Raw genomic sequence first — 15,017 nt, 5'->3', positions numbered from 1 at the left:
CGCCGCTTGAACCACAGTTTCCCCGGCGTGCAGAAAGATGATGCACTTCTCAAAATATGTACAGCCCACTTCGCGCGAAACGCCCCACTTGCCGCCTTTGGAGCGATCTTATCGGCTCTGCCTGCTTGTGCCGTAAGCGCGCCCCTTGGCCTGGGCGCAGCGCCCGCGGCCAAGTTGGGGCCGGGGCCCGTCGTCGCAGGTAGGTTGGCTGCTGGCTCTCCCGCGCCTGCCTTCCACAGTCTGCGACCCGCCAGAGCCCGCCGCGCCGCGAGCCATCGCTACAGGAGACAACGCTCGCCAGAGGCCACGTCCACCCCTGGGGCTGAGCCCGGCGTGCCTTGAAACGCCGCCTGCCTGATCCATGTCCTCGACTGACACCGAGCAGCCCCATCGCCCTCGCACTTTTATGGCTCGAGCGTAGCTTCACGCCCGCTAGGACTCTCCCTGACTTCGCTGCAAACATCGCTCTCGCGACCTGGGCCGTGGGACGCGGAGAGGGCCTCACGGGCTGTCGGATCGCACCGATCGAGCCTAACCGAGATAAAACTTTCCACTGAGCCTGGTCGACGAGTCCAACGAAGAAGAGCACGCGAGCTGAGCGGCCCTCATCAACGTATCAAGAGCCTCTGCGAGAACCTTGGGCCAATCCGACTTTACTAGCAGCCGGTTTCAGCTGCAGGCTCTCAGCCGCGCATGAGTGAGCCGTTGTTCCCTGCGCCAGCATGCGGCAGCAGTCATCAGAGTATGTGGATAGAAAATGAGGTATGCGTGCTTTCCCTTTGGAAAGCCACTCGCGCCGCGTTTGAGGTGGGCGCAAAGAGGCCGCCCTGCACGAATCAGAGAGAAAGGACTTGGTCGATGACATATCAAATCCTCCACCACGCGGTCTGGATTTAATCCTCTGAGGGCTACGAAAAAAACGTCTTCATGCCTGCATCTCTGCGATTGGCCAAGCGGGTGCTGCCATGTTGCGTACCATATGCTGCCGTGGCACCTCTTGCCTGCATGAACCGCCCGTCTCGCCTTTCTACACTTCAACATTCACTCTTGGCATCGTATGTCCCCATTGCGCAGATCACCAGAAAAAGATCCCTTGCTCTCATGACGCGGACAGAGCATGAAGACGCGCCGGGTACTGTTCATCTTTCCTGGCTCACCTCAGCCCTAGTTCGAAGCCAGAACGACCGTATCTATCTCCTTGAAACATGTCACTAGCAGAACCCATAGTAGCATTCACAAGTCACTCCATGACACAACCGAGGACTGTAGTAGAACGTCTTGATGACCCCGCGACTCAATGTCGCCCTAGCAGCGAAAACAATCTGCAGCCTCTTGCTCGTTTCTTTTACACACACCATCGGCACCTGCCAGAAGAAAGCCAGAAGGCTGCGCCAAGTAGTCTTACATCCTGCAGCGATCGCCCGTGCAGCTCCAGATCGCTATTGGACCCCATTTGCGAGAGATGTTGGGAGGAAAGAGTGACGAGAGCGGGCCGGCCGGCAGAAGCAGAGAACACGCAAGCCGGGTGGTGAGCGTGAGCTGACCACCATCCAATCGACGACAGCCGTCATTCTGAAACAAGCAGCGTGCAGCACCCGCACCAACACGTTCCCCAGTGGCTGCGGTAGATCCTGTGCCACCCGCACGGAGAGATGACATCGAGCTGCAGTCAACTACCACGAGGGAAACTCCGGCGGGTGACCAACAACTGCAACGCCTCCCGTCATGACTTTCCATTCGTGCGACGTGCAGTCCACCTGTCAGGTGCGCTTGCTATGGAAGTTTAGCCTTCTATTGCCTTCTTCAGCTCACACGTGGTGCTTTGCATCCGTGGCTTTGTGGGTTTCCTGTTTGCTCAGCTGTTGGTAGTGTCGTCTGTCTCATAGGTCAATGGCAGCTATTCCGAGGCGGCGTAGAGTTGCCCTCCCTTGTTCCATCTCACCTCTGTCGTGGAATCCTCCGGCTTGCTCTTCCCGTTCACCTTACTTTCTTGGTGGTTTCCCGATCCGCAACGAACAAGTCTTCTTTGGATGGTCGTGACAATAGAACCCCGGGCATATTTGGTGAGATATAGTCAGCGATCAGGCTGGCAAAACAGATCTAAGAAAGCCTGAGCAGGATCGACATAGTCCAGAATGAGTTTCATACCTCGCAGCTTGCATCCGCCTCCCGTCATACTCTGCATCTCCCATCCACCCCGGTAGTCCTCGAGAGCCCGCTGAGGAAATAAGCCTGCACGAATCGACTCTGCGGCTGCGAGTCTGGCGCATATTCACGGCTGCAGAAAAAACCAATGAAAACGGTCCTTCACTGGTCAGGTTTGAGTCCGTCAAACGATTACATGTGCCGTGGCTTATTGGTGCGTCTCGTACGAAGAGAGTTCAATGAATGACCGAAACTCATAACGAACCAGGTGCATGAACGCATGAAGTCAGTAGAGGAAGGAATTGCAACTGAGCTTTTTACTCTCAAACATTTTTGTAAGGGGAACAAAGGCGCGGAAAAGATCGAAGTTACGGAGCTGCTGTTGCACAGATCTGAAAAAAGCATTGTAGCATCGACCAAGAGAAACCCAGCAAACATGCAAAAGCCCAATGAGCCAAAAATCCAAGCCAATCTGGAGACGTCCCCTGCCAATTGACTGAAGATAACCAGAATTCTGTCTGATAAGGCCAGTACTTATGATAATTTCTTCCTTCTTTAACATCACTCGAACGCCATTCTGCCTCTGAACGCCAATCCATGCAGAAAACTTTTTCTCTCGCAGTCCTCAAACCCCATCACTCGCAAATCAAATCACCTCTTGCCGAGACTTGCGCCACTTCTCAACCCTCCTCTTGATGTCCGCGGCCGTCTGCTGCATCGGGTTGAGCTTCATGTCCCTGCTCATCCTGCCGTAGTCGTCGCCGTACTTGGCCACCAGCCGCTCGAGCCACTCGACCTCGCGCCCCGACTGCTTGCGCGGCGCCTTGCGCTTCGCGCCGGCCGTGGCCAGCTCCTCGAGCTGCCTGACGACGGCGTTGGCGCTCTTCCCCGCAGTCGCGGGGTCGACGGCGGGCGCGTCGTGCTGGGTGATGCCCTGCCACTCGGCGCCCGCTTCGTCGTCGTCATCGTCGTCCAGGTCGTTGAGCGGGTCGTTGAGCGGGTTCGGGCGCGTGCCGTCGTCGACGAGGCGCATCTCGCCCGTCTGCGGGTCGCGCTCGAGGCGGGCCTCGGCGGTCTTGACGCCGCCTGCCGACGCGCGGGTCTTGGGGTTCACGGCGAGCGGGGCGGCGACGTTGTTGGGCGTCTCGAGGGAGGTGGCCGTCTTTTCGACGCCGCCGGTTACCGAGTTCAGCTTGGTGGTGAGGCCGAGGCGGCGGTAGTTCTGGGTGAGGGTTTCATGCTTGTTCCTGGAGGGGGAAGGCGGTCAGCGGGTTGGTTTGCAGAGGGCTGCTGCAGGGTGGAGGTCGTGTCGTACCAGTTGGCGGCGATGATGGGGTTGTTCAGGACTCTCTTCTTCGACTTGGGCTTCTTGCGGACCTTGGAGATGGACGAGCGGTTTTTCCGCTTCTGGAGTTCGCGACCCATGGCTGCGGCAGTGTGGGTGTGGTTGGCAGAGACAGCGAGTGACTTTTCCCCAGAACCCTCGAAGTTTTGCGCTATCGATAAGGGCTGCGGATTACATAAGGACTCTACCTGTCGTATCTCCGAAATGACGCTCGGCAGCTGGGCGGGCAGCTTACCCTTCAGCTGCGATAGCGGAGCGCGCTCACTCTGCGCACACATCAACTCCAACAAGATGCTTTCGCGGAGGTCATTGGCAATTCTGGCGGCGCTGGCCCTCTTCGCCTTCTGCCAGGTGGCTGCAGACCTGCACGTCGAGACGGCCGACCCAAAGATCCCCGCATTTCAGCTGTCGCCTGCTCAGATCGAGCATAAGCTCCAGGTACGACCTCTTCCCCTCGCAGCGTGGCCAAGAGTAGCCAAAAGTGGTCAATTGCATCCGACAGGTGTCTGACGCTGAAGTGTCTCCAGGAGTGTCCCATTGTGGAAGAGCTGAATGCGCACAAGACCGCGACCGCCCCGCCCACCGGAAGCTTGACCTCGCGCATTTTCGCCGTTCTCTTCCCCGGCAGCCCTGCCGTCAATGCCCTCCTCGCGACCCTGTACATCTCGGGTCCCCCGAATTTCCTGCTGGCCCTATGCCCTCCCAACATCGACCCGTCTTCGCTCAGCGTCATGGTCGCATTTGCTGTGGGTGGGCTAATGGGTGACACCTTGTTCCACCTGCTGCCTGAGATTTTTCTTGGCGAAGATGAGCCTGACAGCGTCAAGTTCGTAATGCTGGAACCGAACAAAAATCTTCTGCTGGGCGTGGCTATAATGGTTGGCTTCATGACCTTCGTAGCCATGGACAAGGGACTCAGGATCGCAACTGGAGGCGAGGATCCCCATGACCATTCTCACGGTCACGGCCATGCACATGAAGAGAAACCCGTCGCGTCTTCCAGCGGCATCGAGGGCAAAGATGAATCCACACTTCGCTCCCGAAGGTCCGAGTCCAACTCAGCCGTCTCGGCGCCAGCAAAGAAAGAAGAGCCGTCGTCCAGCGTCAAGCTCGGAGGCTATTTAAACCTCATTGCTGACTTCAGTCACAACATCACTGACGGGATTGCGCTGTCTTCATCCTTCTACGCTTCTCCGACGCTCGGAGCAACCACTACAGTGGCCGTGTTCTTCCATGAGATTCCGCACGAAGTTGGTGACTTCGCACTCCTGGTCCAGTCCGGCTTCAGCAAGCGTGCCGCTATGGGTGCCCAGTTTGTCACCGCCGTCGGGGCTTTCTTGGGCACGCTTATTGGCATTGCTGTCCAAGAATTCGGTGGTTCCTCTACCGGCACTTCTGCCGGAACATCTGGCGGTCCAGGGCTGTTTGGCACTAGCCTTCAGTGGGGAGACATGCTGCTTCCTTTCACCGCCGGTACTTTCTTGTATGTTGGTACCGTCGCCGTCATTCCGGAACTGCTGGAGACGGGGCCCGACAAAGGCGCAGAACTCAAGAAGATTCTGACGCAGTTTGTTGCTATTGCTACGGGTGCTGGCATTATGCTTGCGTAAGTGTCTTTTCCCCACCTGATCTATTAAACCTAATTACAGCATGTGCTGATGTCTTGCAGCATCTCTTGGTCGTAAAGACTCAGGATTTCCCATTGCAAAGCATTATTCGACTCAGAAAAGCAAGGCTAAAAGCAATTAGCCAATGGTGATGAACGGCCTTGTAAGTTATTGTAGAGCATTATCCATATGTAGAGAAAATCAAGAAGATACAACAGGCGATACCAACAAATTTGCAACATTGGGCGTTGACCACGCTTTAGCGTGAGATGCGAGCAATTTCAAAACTACCTTTGAATTCAAATCTGCTCATAAGCTGTATAGGCATACAAGCCCTGCTGAACAGCGAAGTCCTCTGTATCACCCTCCTATGGACGACCTTCGCAGCCTTAGTTCCCTGACCGAAGGTACGTGTCGAACATCGTCGACACGACGTTCCACGCTCGAATTGGAGGAGCCCAAAGACCTGGGCTACTGACAGACTGAATGTTCGTATCACAGTGAGTCGCAAAAAGTCATTTCCTTCCATGTCCAGTGAAAGACGCTACACTCCTCGCGGGGGTTAGGGAAAGCAGATATCCGGGTGTAGGTGTATGGTACATACATCTCTTCCCGATGTAATCATCGATTCTCCATTCCAACAATCCAGACTTGAGAGAGGCCACATACTTTTGCAACCCACTGCGGTACGATCAAGTCCGGTGGTGGGGCCAAACTCGTTGATCTGTCGGGGCAAACTTTGAGGCTGGCGGACCGCTGAGCCGACTCACCGAGACAGGAACCGTTGTTCACCCACCCGGACTTTTGCTGTAAGAGACCTTATGACGGTGAGGAGATGTTGCAAGCGAATACGAGCTTGATCGATCCATGATCTCGCGTGAGGCGGAAAATTTCCTGGTCATCGTCGTCGACCGATGCAAAGATGGTCCAAACGCGGGGCATGATTGGACCGAAGCGGGGAAGCATCTCCACAGATCGACGAAATGCAAGCCGCTCCCGCACGCTTCCGAGTTTATCTTTCAGGCTGAATGGGCTGGAGAGCTTCCTAGACGTAATTGTGCATGAGGCACGATCTGACATAAATTGGACGAGGATACAACATGGCACTACAAGCGAGTCTCGCAGCTTCACCACATCATCGTCCTCCACCATGTGGTCTCCGCTCACACCTCTACTGTCCAGTCTTGCACTGGCAGTGACAACTTCTGCCCAAAATGTCAGCTCTGAATACCTTGCACCCAACTCGACCGGCTTCCTGATGAGACATGGGTGGGAAAACGTCCTTGTCCAACCTTTCGGTTATGACGGATTCCGCGTCCGAGCATGGCCCTTTCGGCCTCCCAATGGCAACGAGATCAGTTTCCTATATGACCCCCCTCTCGAGGGCCCGGAAAACAACCAGGCTCGCGGCTTCAGTCATGACTTCACCGTCAATGGCAACCAGAGTGCCATCATCCGGAACGGGAACATCATTGTAAAGACGTACGGCCTCGAAGGCGCTCACTACCGCCTGGCCTTCTACCGTATCGAGCCCGACGGCTCAGAGACGCTGCTCACCAACGAGTTTAACCCGGTCAAGGCGCTGAACCCACGCTACTACTCCTGGACCAGCACGGGCTACGAGTTCTCGGCGGCATTCTCCTTCAGCACGACGCCGGACGAGCAGATTTTCGGGACGGGCACGCAGCAGGACTTCATGCTCAACAAGAAGGGCTCGGTCATCGACCTCATCAACTTCAACTCGTACATCCCGACGCCGCTCTTCATGTCCAGCCGCGGCTACGGCTTCGTGTGGAACTCGCCCGCGCAGGGCCGCATGGAGTTCGGCGCGCGCCGCAACAAGTTTACGGCCGACTCGACGACGCTGGTCGACTACGCCATCGTCTCGGCCCCCGAAGGTGACTACGACGCGCTGCAGCGCAAGCTGACGGCGCTGACGGGGCGGGCGCCGGCGCCGCCGGATTTCTCTCTGGGCTACCTGCACTCGAAGCTGCGGTACGAGAACCAGACGGAAGTTGAGCAGCTGGCGCAGAACTTCCACGACCGCGGCATCCCCGTGTCCATGATCGTCGTCGACTACGAGTCGTGGGCGCAGAACGGCGACTGGGGGCTCGACCCGGCGCTGTGGCCGGACGTGGCGGGCATGGCGGCCGTGGTCAAGAACCTGACGGGGGCCGAGATGATGGCGTCGCTGTGGCCGGCGGTCGAGGACGACAGCGACAACTACGCCGAGATGATGCAGGACGGGCTGCTCGCGGCCACCATGTCCGGGCCCGGCACGACCGACTCGTGGAACGGCAGCTACATCCGGAACTACGACGCCACGAACCCGCGCGCGCGCGAGTTCCTGTGGAAGACGCTGAAGCGCAACTACTACGACAAGGGCATCAAGAACTTCTGGATCGACCAGGCCGACGGCGGGGCGCTGGGAGAGGCGTGGGAGAACAACGGGCAGACGTCATACATCCAGTCCATTCCGTTCCCACTCCCTCAGGTCTTGTATCATGCCGGCACCCAGGCTTCGGTCGGGAAGCTCTACCCCTGGGCCCACCAACAGGCCATCGAGGAAGGAACCCGCAACGCCACCGGCAAAGAGATGGGCGCGCCGTACGTCCCTCCTCAACCCCTCCCCTCCCCTCCCCTCAAACATCTAACCCCCCCATCACAGCTGCGACCACGTCTCCCTCAGCCGCTCCGGCTACATCGGCTCGCAGCGCTTCTGCAGCATGATCTGGTCGGGCGACACGGAAGCCAGCTGGGAGGTGCTCGGCAACCAGATCCCCAACGCGCTGTCGGCCGCCAGCACCGGCTGGTCGTGGTACACGACCGACGCCGGCGGCTTCCAGGCGGACCCGGCCATCGACTGGTCCAACAACGTCGACCGCCCGCAGTACCGCGAGCTCTACGTCCGCTGGCTGCAGTGGGCCGCCTTCCTGCCCTTCATGCGCAACCACGGCGCCCGCGACTGCGACACGCAGCACGCCTTCACCTGCCCCAACGAGCCGTGGGCTTACGGCGACGAAAATACCCCCATCATCGTCGCGTACATCAACCTCCGTTACCGCCTCAGGCCGTACCTGCGCGCCGTCTTCGACGCGTTCTCGCGTTCCGGCCGCCAGATCATGCGCCCGCTGTTCGTCGACTTCGGCCGCTCCGACCCCAGCGTCGCGGCTTGGACGCGCGAGAATCGCAACGTCACAACGCAGCAGTACATGTTCGGCCCGCGCCTGCTCGTCGCCCCCGTCGTGCTGCCGAACGTGACAGAGTGGCCGGTGTATTTGCCGAAGACGCCGGGAGAGGGGGACGGCGGGGAGGAGGTGAAGCCGTGGACGTATTGGTGGACGAACGAGACGTTTGCGGGGGGCCAGACGGTCAATGTGAGCGCGCCGTTGGAGCATATCCCGCTGTTTCATTTGGGGAGTAGGGAGGATATCTTCGCTGGGAACGTGTTTTGAGGATGGTGGGTGGAGTGGAAGGTGGTGGCTGTTTTTGTCCGGTGGTCCGGTGGATGATGGGTGGTGGGTTATGAGGGCTGGGGTGGAAGCGCTCACGCTGGGTTAGGTCTGGCCCAGGTTGGTGATGATGATGATGATGATGATGATGTTCGTGTTGTGGATACTGTGCTGATGTTAATGCTGAGAATGGAAAAAAGATTCCCGTTTTTAAAGACGTACGATTATTGTAGCTGATCGATGAAGCTATATGTTCTTCAGTCCATGGCTATTTCTGCCCGTTTTTGCTGTATGGGAAGAGGTGGGCAATGGTGGTAAACATGACCTTAGGAAAATGGAGAGTACGATAGATGGGTAATGACGTAGTGGAGGGGAAGTCGAACCTGTGGCTTGAGCCCAAGGGGGCTTTGAAAAGAGTTGATCCTGGTACCTCGGTAAGATAGGTGTGGGTGAGCTCAAATCTCTTACAACCGGCTATGAACTGAAGATAATGACCTAGCCGAACCTTCATTCCGGTAAAGTCAATGTCGGCCCACTATCGCGGTGGTCACTCGTTTGACTGCCCTGACACCGAAGCTCCACGAGGAGTAGAAAGAGACAGACGTTCCACAAGACATACCTCACCATGATGTTGCAGCTTTTTTTTAAAAGAAAGTATGAGTGAGGTATTATTAAGTTTACCTTTGTAGCAGCATTACGAACACACGCACACCAGCTTCTGACTCAAAGAAAATGAGGACACAACAAGAAGCAGTCCAAAATAGCATATACACGATCACCTCCTTTTTGCCTTCCTCCAGCCCCTTTGCGCGCCCAGCACGCACCTAAGATTACCAAGAGACACCAAACGATTACAAAGGAGACCTGCCCGGAATCGTATCGCAAAGCGGCCATTATCGCTCCTCCAGCGGTGGAGCTGAAGCAGCACGTAACCGAAATCGTCGCACTCACAGCTTTCCCAGAATGCCGCGGGCGAAGTGGCGCTTGCGGAGGTTATACTCGACAGCGCGCTTCTTCGCAGCCGCGCTCTGCGTGAAGGCGACGGAACCGCCAAAAGGGCCTGCACAAGTCGTCAGTCAGCCACGGTACATCCACACAACAGAACAACCCATCAACAACGTACCAGCAGGTGTATCATTCCTAATCCTCGCCACACACACGTTCTTCACGCCCGCGACCTCGCCCGCGCACGTCATCCCCTGCGGCATCTGCACCTTGACGGGGAAGTCGGTGGTGGTGGTGCCCGACAGCCCCAGCGCGAAGCCCGGCACGTCCTGCGTGACCTGCGCCGGCTCGAAGGCCGCCGGGTCGGTGCCGCCCGACGTGGCGTCGACGTCGGCCGCCAGCGGGCCCGCGCCGTCCTGGTTCACTTGGTGGTACGTCACGGCGATGGTGCCGTCGTCGGCGCACGTCGGCAGCCCGGAGTTGGCGCCCGCGCCCGCCGCTTTGGAGACGCCTTGCTCGGAGGCGCCGTCGAGGGTTTTGGTGCCGTCTGAAGTGGTGGCGGCGTTGCCGTTGGAGTTGGAGTTGCTGTTGCCGCCGCCGAGGAGGTTGGAGAGGAGACCGCGGCGGTGGCGGCGGCGGCGCGGCTTCGACGACGACTTGCTGGAGGTGGATCGAGCGGCGGCGGCGGCGGCGGCGTTGTTGCCGTTGCCGTTGCCCATGAAGGTGGCGATGGCGGCGGCGGCATCGACGGGGCCGGCGCCCTTGGTGCGGCCGAGGGCGCTGGCTCGTTCGCCGCCGAGCTCGCGGTCGCGGATGATGGAGGTGTCGTCTTCGGCGCCTGATGCGGGGCTCGGAGAGTCGCGAGGAGTGCCGTCGATGACTGAGGAAAAAGTCAGCTTGGATTCTGAAGTGGGTATCGGTTCAGGACATACCGGAAAGACCGGGCATGTTCACACCGTTTGCGCCCTGGATCTCAGTGACGACACCGTGAGCGGTGGTCTGGGCCGCCAGGGCAGCGAGGAGGACAATTGCCGAGTAGTGCATTTTGGCTGGCGGAACGAAGTGTGTTGTTATTAGAGAGAGAGGAGGCGTTGGATTAGGGAATTACTAGGAATGGGATTAAGGTGAATATGGTAAGCGACCTGCGCAGGGAGGATTGGAGTGAGGGTTTTGAGGATTTTAGATGTGATGCTGCTGCTGATGACCTTCCAGCGGAGAAGACATGTGGCCTTTATATCCCTCTGGGCTGGCTTAAGAGACACAGGTCGAAGGTCTAGCTATAGTCTCTACTCAATCCATGGGGTAAGCCAGACAGTCTGGAAAGCCAACGGAATGCTCAGGCCGAGCGGCTATGATGTCCGCAGCGCTAGCGGATTGAGGAAGCTGTGCGAGAAGTGGAGATGGGTGAGACGTCAATTGACGAACCAGAGGAGTTTCGAGCTGCAGCGCCCAAAGAAGGTGAGCATCGCGAGGATGGTGGATAGTGTAGCGGACACAAATCAGCTATTGATGGCTGTGCTCTCCTCGGCAGCGTCCACCCCGGACACAAGTTGAAGCGCAGGTGCGGAAGGCGAGATCTCCACAAGATGGGTTTCGAAGCGCAGTCTTTCGGTCTCAGGTGGTGGGCCGGCGTAGGGAAGATGGCGGTCTGACCATTCAGAGATAGTGGAGGCTGTCAGCATCCGAGGCACCTCTAGAAAGCCGGCAGGGTTCACAGGGAGCGTAGTGCTATTGGATGCATCAAGATGTCTTGCAGCCAGTGGCACAGCAGTATCAAACAGTAAAGTCTGAGGCCAGCTACACGACCATATCAAGCCTCGGCCAAGACTGCGAAAAATAACGTCAGCCGGGAGGACGGGTGATCTCCCAGTGCAATTTCGGTTATCTTTTGCTGCCATGCTCTTCATCTAGACATGTTCGCAAACACAATGACTTGTCCATCGCTTTTCTCCCACAACTCTGTGGTCCCAAGCGTCACAGTCGAGGCTGTTGGGCTGGACAGAGCGGCAGGAGCAGACGTGTCGGAGAGGCGCTGGTGGTGCACGCTAGTCCGCACGAGGAAGCAGCGAACTGACGGAGGGGAAAACCGGCGGGCACAAAGGAGGCGCAGATGTGGTTCGAAGCAGAGCGAGGGGAGGTCCGACGCCGTGTGTCTGACGTCGCGCACGGAGTTGTCGTGGCCGGCCAAGATGAAACGGCGAAGCTTGCACCGCTGAAACACCAACTCGCTTACCTCGACAACATCGCCTCGCCCAAACCGGCCACCAACCCGACCCGGCTCCCCTTTCCCGGACCACCCGCTCCATCCGTCGCCGTGATGTTTGCGCTATATGAGCGGGGCCACGGCGCTTGGCTGCTCTTCGTATCGTGACCAACGCTCGTCCGGCCGCTATGACATCTCTTCAGTCCCCGTCCTCCTGATGCTCGCATCACCCACCTCTCCCGTCCGGTCAGGCCTGCCTTGGCCGCCAGCTTCCGAGCGCCAGATGGCTCTGGTCTGTCGGTGAAGCTGAGCCACGTCCTCCCGGGCTGAGTCAGGCCTTTCTGACGAGCCAGCGTCCGGCGGTGCACAGCCTGGCTTGTTACCGAGTTGCACAGATGCGTCGAGCCATCACCACCCGAGGTTGTGGTGCCAGCCGTTTCCAGTAGAGATCTCCTGGCCGGCGGTTCGTGCAGAAAGGGCGGCATGGGCAGCCACGACTTGGCCGCCATGAGCCTCGGTAGCAGGACGGCAACCGGCGACTACTCCACACTACTCCACACTACTCCACACTACCCCCGCAAAGAGGCGCTCGTTCGGCAACCACCCGACTCCACCTTAGATGTTGCCGATCTAGGTAGCCAATGCCAATCAAAAAGGTCCGGCAAAATGTCCTGTCCCCCTTTATCTACTTGTCCCCCCGGGTCACTTCCTTCGCCCACCCTATCTCCTGCCGTCCAGTACTATCCCATTAGTTCCGACGTTGCGTACTACCCATCCGCCTTGTCTCCAGAAACGAGCAGCCAAAGAGCCCTCCCGCCTCGGTTTTCCTTGGCAGTCACGACGAGCACAAGAGATGCCCATAAAATCACGCTACCAGGTTGACATTCCGGCCGTGGACCTGGCCACATACATCTTCCAGTCGCCCACGGCCTCCATCTCCAACCACAAAGCCTTCCTGGACGCAACAAGCCCCGAAAAGTACTTCCTCAGCTTCCCGGACTTCCGGCTATGGTCGCAACGCTTCGCCGCCGGCCTGCGCGCCGCCGGCTTCCAGCCCGGTGACCGGCTGCTGCTGTTCTCGGGCAACACCATCTTCTTCCCCGCCGTGCTGATCGGCACCGTCATGGCCGGCGGCATCTTCACCGGCGCCAACCCCACGTACGTGGCGCGCGAGCTGGCCTACCAGCTGCGCGACTCGGGCGCCCGCTTCCTCATCTGCGCCGAGCAGAGCATGGCGACGGGGCTGGAGGCGGCCCGCAGCATCGGCATGGCCGAGGACCGCGTCTTCGCCTTCGACGACGGCCGCGCCGCCTTCGACGGCACCGGCAGCGGCGTCGCCGGCACGGGCGTGCGCCACTGGAGCGCGCTGCTGGCGTCGCCCGAGGCGGGCGCGCGCTTCGCGTGGCAGCCGCTGACGGCGCCCGACGACCTGCGCCGGACGGTGGTGCTCAACTACTCGTCGGGCACGACGGGCGTGCCCAAGGGGGTGGAGATCACGCACCGCAACTACGTCGCCAACACGCACCAGACGCTCTCGTGGGCGCGCATGGACCCCGGCTTCGCCGAGAACGCGGCGCGCGCCCGCTACCTCGCCTTCGTGCCCTTCTACCACGCCATGGGCCAGACGCTCTTCTGCGCCCACGCCCCGCTCGTCGGCATCCCCGTGTACGTGATGCAGAAGTTCGACTTCGCCCGCATGCTCGACTGCATCCAGCGCCACCGCATCACCGACCTCACCCTCGTCCCGCCCGTCGTCGTCTCCCTGGCCAAGCACCCGCTCGTCGCCAACTACGACCTCAGCAGCGTCGAGCGCGTCGGCTGCGGCGCCGCCCCGCTGAGCCGCGAGATGTGCGCCGAGCTGGAGAAGAGGCTGGAAGGGCCGGGCCCGGAGCCGAACGGCCAGCAGCAGCAGAAGACCAAGCTCCCCCGCGTCAACGTCAAGCAGGGCTGGGGCATGACGGAAATCACCTGCACGGCGACGGGGTGGCACCCGACCGCGCACAGCGACAGCAGCTCCGTCGGCGAGCTGGCGCCCAACGCCGAAGCCAAGATCGTGCCGGCCGACCACGATGGCCCTTCTGATGCCGTGCAGGAGCTCCCGCGCGGCGCGCGCGGCGAGCTGTGGATCCGCGCCCCCAACGTCATGAAGGGCTACTGGGGCCGGCCCGACGCCACGGCCGAGGCGCTGACGCCCGACGGCTGGCTGAAGACGGGCGACATCGCGTACGCCGACGAGGCCGGGTTCCTGTGGATTGTCGACCGCAAGAAGGAGCTCATCAAGGTCAAGGGGAACCAGGTCGCGCCGGCGGAGCTCGAGGCCGTGTTGTTGGAGAATGAGGGGCTGGCGGATGCGGCGGTCGTGGGGGTGACGACGCCGCGCGGCGAGGAGGTGCCGCGGGCGTACGTCGTCAGGGGAGAGGGGGGCCGGAGGTTGACGGAGGGGGATGTCGTGGCGTGGATGGATGGGAGGGTGAGCAGGAATAAGAGGTTGGCGGGTGGCGTCAAGTTCGTTGAGGCTATCCCGAAGAATCCGGTAAGTACTTGAGTGTGAGTGTGAGTGTGTGTTGTGTTGGTTTCTCCTTCTTCTTTTTTTTTTTGTTGATGTTGTACGAGTGAGTGAGTGAGTGAATTCGTGGCTAACTGGACTTTGACGCAGAGCGGGAAGATTTTGCGGAAGGTGTTGAGGGACCAGGCGCAAGCCGAAGTGTCCAGGGAGGCGAAGCTGTAAAGACACGAGGCTGTACGAAGGTGGGGGTGGGGGGGTTGGCTGATGGAGTAGAAGGAGGAGACAGACAGACCTAGATGGTTGGGATATATGATCTTAGACCAAGACCGAGATATCAGAGCCTGAAATATATCCGAATAGTACTTTCAGATACCGTTGATGTTCAGAGCAAGCTGGAAGTGGCACTTTGACAGTGCTTCAGAGAATCGACTGCTGGAATCGTGTTAAGGGGTGAACTTGCTTCTTGATCATGTTGCTGTGAAAACGCTCACCAGTTTTATAGCAGTTCGGAGTAGTATTCCCTTGTTGAATTGAAAACAGTGACCATGTCAATGTATAGTCGGCGTGCAGACGGCTCGGCCGTTCTGTTTGGTACTCCCTTGATCTACTCGATGTTGACTTTGAAGTGCTGTTGGGCTTCGTTGAAGTCTTCTGTCGGGTAAGTGGCGAGCGTTCTCGCAGGAGAACCCTAGCAGACCCGGCCCTCGGCTCCTGGAGGGTTTGATAGCTCTTGATGGCATAGTCTCAGATACGGTCTTTGCTTACCAGCTGTCTTCCTTCCATTCCGGTTGTTCACAGTCGTCTGGCTCGGCCA

At 59.0% G+C, this 15,017-nt stretch overlaps 5 protein-coding genes across 5 annotated transcripts; 3 read left to right on the top strand and 2 right to left on the bottom strand.

Annotated features, from left to right (window-relative positions):
- Positions 1-2,791: 2,791 nt before the first annotated feature.
- On the bottom strand, positions 2,792-3,570 carry BKCO1_3200050 (66s preribosome component nop16; the record flags this gene model as incomplete). Its single annotated transcript, XM_020274441.1, has 2 exons — positions 2,792-3,392; positions 3,461-3,570. 2 exons carry the CDS (start codon positions 3,568-3,570, stop codon positions 2,792-2,794), a joined length of 711 nt encoding a protein of 236 aa, XP_020129469.1.
- Positions 3,571-3,781: 211 nt separating this feature from the next.
- On the top strand, positions 3,782-5,175 carry BKCO1_3200049 (zip zinc transporter; the record flags this gene model as incomplete). The annotated part of the gene is made up of 3 exons (XM_020274439.1): positions 3,782-3,928; positions 4,018-5,096; positions 5,160-5,175. The coding sequence occupies 3 exons, from the start codon at positions 3,782-3,784 to the stop codon at positions 5,173-5,175; spliced, it is 1,242 nt and encodes a 413-aa protein (XP_020129521.1).
- Positions 5,176-6,247: 1,072 nt separating this feature from the next.
- On the top strand, positions 6,248-8,552 carry BKCO1_3200048 (glycoside hydrolase family 31 protein; the record flags this gene model as incomplete). The annotated part of the gene is made up of 2 exons (XM_020274438.1): positions 6,248-7,704; positions 7,766-8,552. The coding sequence occupies 2 exons, from the start codon at positions 6,248-6,250 to the stop codon at positions 8,550-8,552; spliced, it is 2,244 nt and encodes a 747-aa protein (XP_020129520.1).
- Positions 8,553-9,496: 944 nt separating this feature from the next.
- Positions 9,497-10,538, bottom strand: BKCO1_3200047 (cell surface protein; the record flags this gene model as incomplete). Its single annotated transcript, XM_020274437.1, has 3 exons — positions 9,497-9,609; positions 9,673-10,374; positions 10,427-10,538. The coding sequence occupies 3 exons, from the start codon at positions 10,536-10,538 to the stop codon at positions 9,497-9,499; spliced, it is 927 nt and encodes a 308-aa protein (XP_020129527.1).
- A 2,012-nt stretch (positions 10,539-12,550) lies between these two features.
- On the top strand, positions 12,551-14,425 carry BKCO1_3200046 (4-coumarate-ligase; the record flags this gene model as incomplete). Its single annotated transcript, XM_020274436.1, has 2 exons — positions 12,551-14,230; positions 14,354-14,425. The coding sequence occupies 2 exons, from the start codon at positions 12,551-12,553 to the stop codon at positions 14,423-14,425; spliced, it is 1,752 nt and encodes a 583-aa protein (XP_020129526.1).
- Positions 14,426-15,017: the final 592 nt, after the last annotated feature.

Source organism: Diplodia corticola (genome assembly GCF_001883845.1).
Source record: "Diplodia corticola strain CBS 112549 chromosome Unknown scaffold32, whole genome shotgun sequence".
Classification (NCBI taxonomy): Eukaryota; Fungi; Ascomycota; class Dothideomycetes; order Botryosphaeriales; family Botryosphaeriaceae; genus Diplodia; species Diplodia corticola.
This window is presented reverse-complemented; position numbering and strand designations above follow the sequence as displayed.